The 992-nt window shown below is 37.3% G+C and overlaps 1 protein-coding gene across 1 annotated transcript; it reads left to right on the top strand.

The window, feature by feature from the left end:
- The first annotated feature begins 413 nt into the window (after nucleotides 1–413).
- On the top strand, nucleotides 414–782 carry LOC140955884 (uncharacterized). The gene has a single exon (XM_073411047.1). It carries the CDS (start codon nucleotides 414–416, stop codon nucleotides 780–782), a length of 369 nt encoding a protein of 122 aa, XP_073267148.1.
- The last annotated feature ends 210 nt before the right edge of the window (nucleotides 783–992 follow it).

Raw genomic sequence — 992 nt, 5'->3', positions numbered from 1 at the left:
AAGATAATGTTGACCCAATAAAATTAAAAATGATAAATTGATCAGGTATAAAGACCATTTTATTCCTAAAATAAAGTTTTAAAAAAATTAAAAAAATAAAATAATAATTTCATTATAACTCTAGAGATATTTTATTGAGTTATGATTAAATAAATAAATAAATAAAAACTCTTGAGGTTTAGTATTATAATAATAATAATAATAATAATAATAATAAATTCTCCAGGACGACAGACGCGTCCCCGAAAGCAACGTTTTTTTAAGACCATCCCCGTGAGAAGAACCCCATCTTCCCATTCCTTCTCAAGACCATAAACACCCCTAAACTCGAGAAACCAAAGAAAAAGAAGCCTGAAAAAATACAACACAAATTAAAACTACAGGGGAGCGAGAGAGAGAGAGAGAGAGAGAGAATGTTTCAAGAGAGACATCATCAACATCTTGGTCCGCCCCATGGAATACTACTAGCAGTAGTAGTATCCATAGTGGTGCTAGCTCCATTCATCTTTGGTGACCAAGGTCAAGCCATAACTGAGGCTTTTGCTGAGCTTTTAAGTCCAATGGGTCTGTTGCTCTTGCCCATTATCCTTCTCTTGACCATCCAGTTCCTTTCTTCTGATCGTGGCTCGTTTGTCTCCACTGTCTTCTTTACTGGTGAGCCTGAGTCCATCCACCGAGTTAGTGGATCACCTGTTGGTGTTGCGCTGTTTCTTGTTCTGATCTTGTTCTTGCTTTACAATCGTCTGTCCATTTTCGGTGGTGGAGATGATTCCGCTGATTAAAAAGTGCTGCTTCTTCCATGGATCTGGTCGCTTTTCTCTGCTTTTAATGGTATGGTTTCTTATGTATACAGTATAGTTGGAACGTAGACCTTCTTGTATGAATACGAGATGGGCACGTAGATTTTCTTGTATGAAGAGGGGGTCGGTGATGATTTTTATTCTTACGTTATACCCTCGTAATGTTTGGTGATTTGTTTGGTTTGATGGGTA

This window comes from Populus alba, chromosome 8 (assembly GCF_005239225.2).
Source record: "Populus alba chromosome 8, ASM523922v2, whole genome shotgun sequence".
NCBI lineage: Eukaryota > Viridiplantae > Streptophyta > Magnoliopsida > Malpighiales > Salicaceae > Populus > Populus alba.
This window is presented reverse-complemented; position numbering and strand designations above follow the sequence as displayed.

Bases quoted from the DNA above. Each gene is read 5' to 3' on its own strand.
- LOC140955884 (XM_073411047.1), top strand. From the start codon at position 414: ATGTTTCAAGAGAGACATCATCAACATCTTGGTCCGCCCCATGGAATA.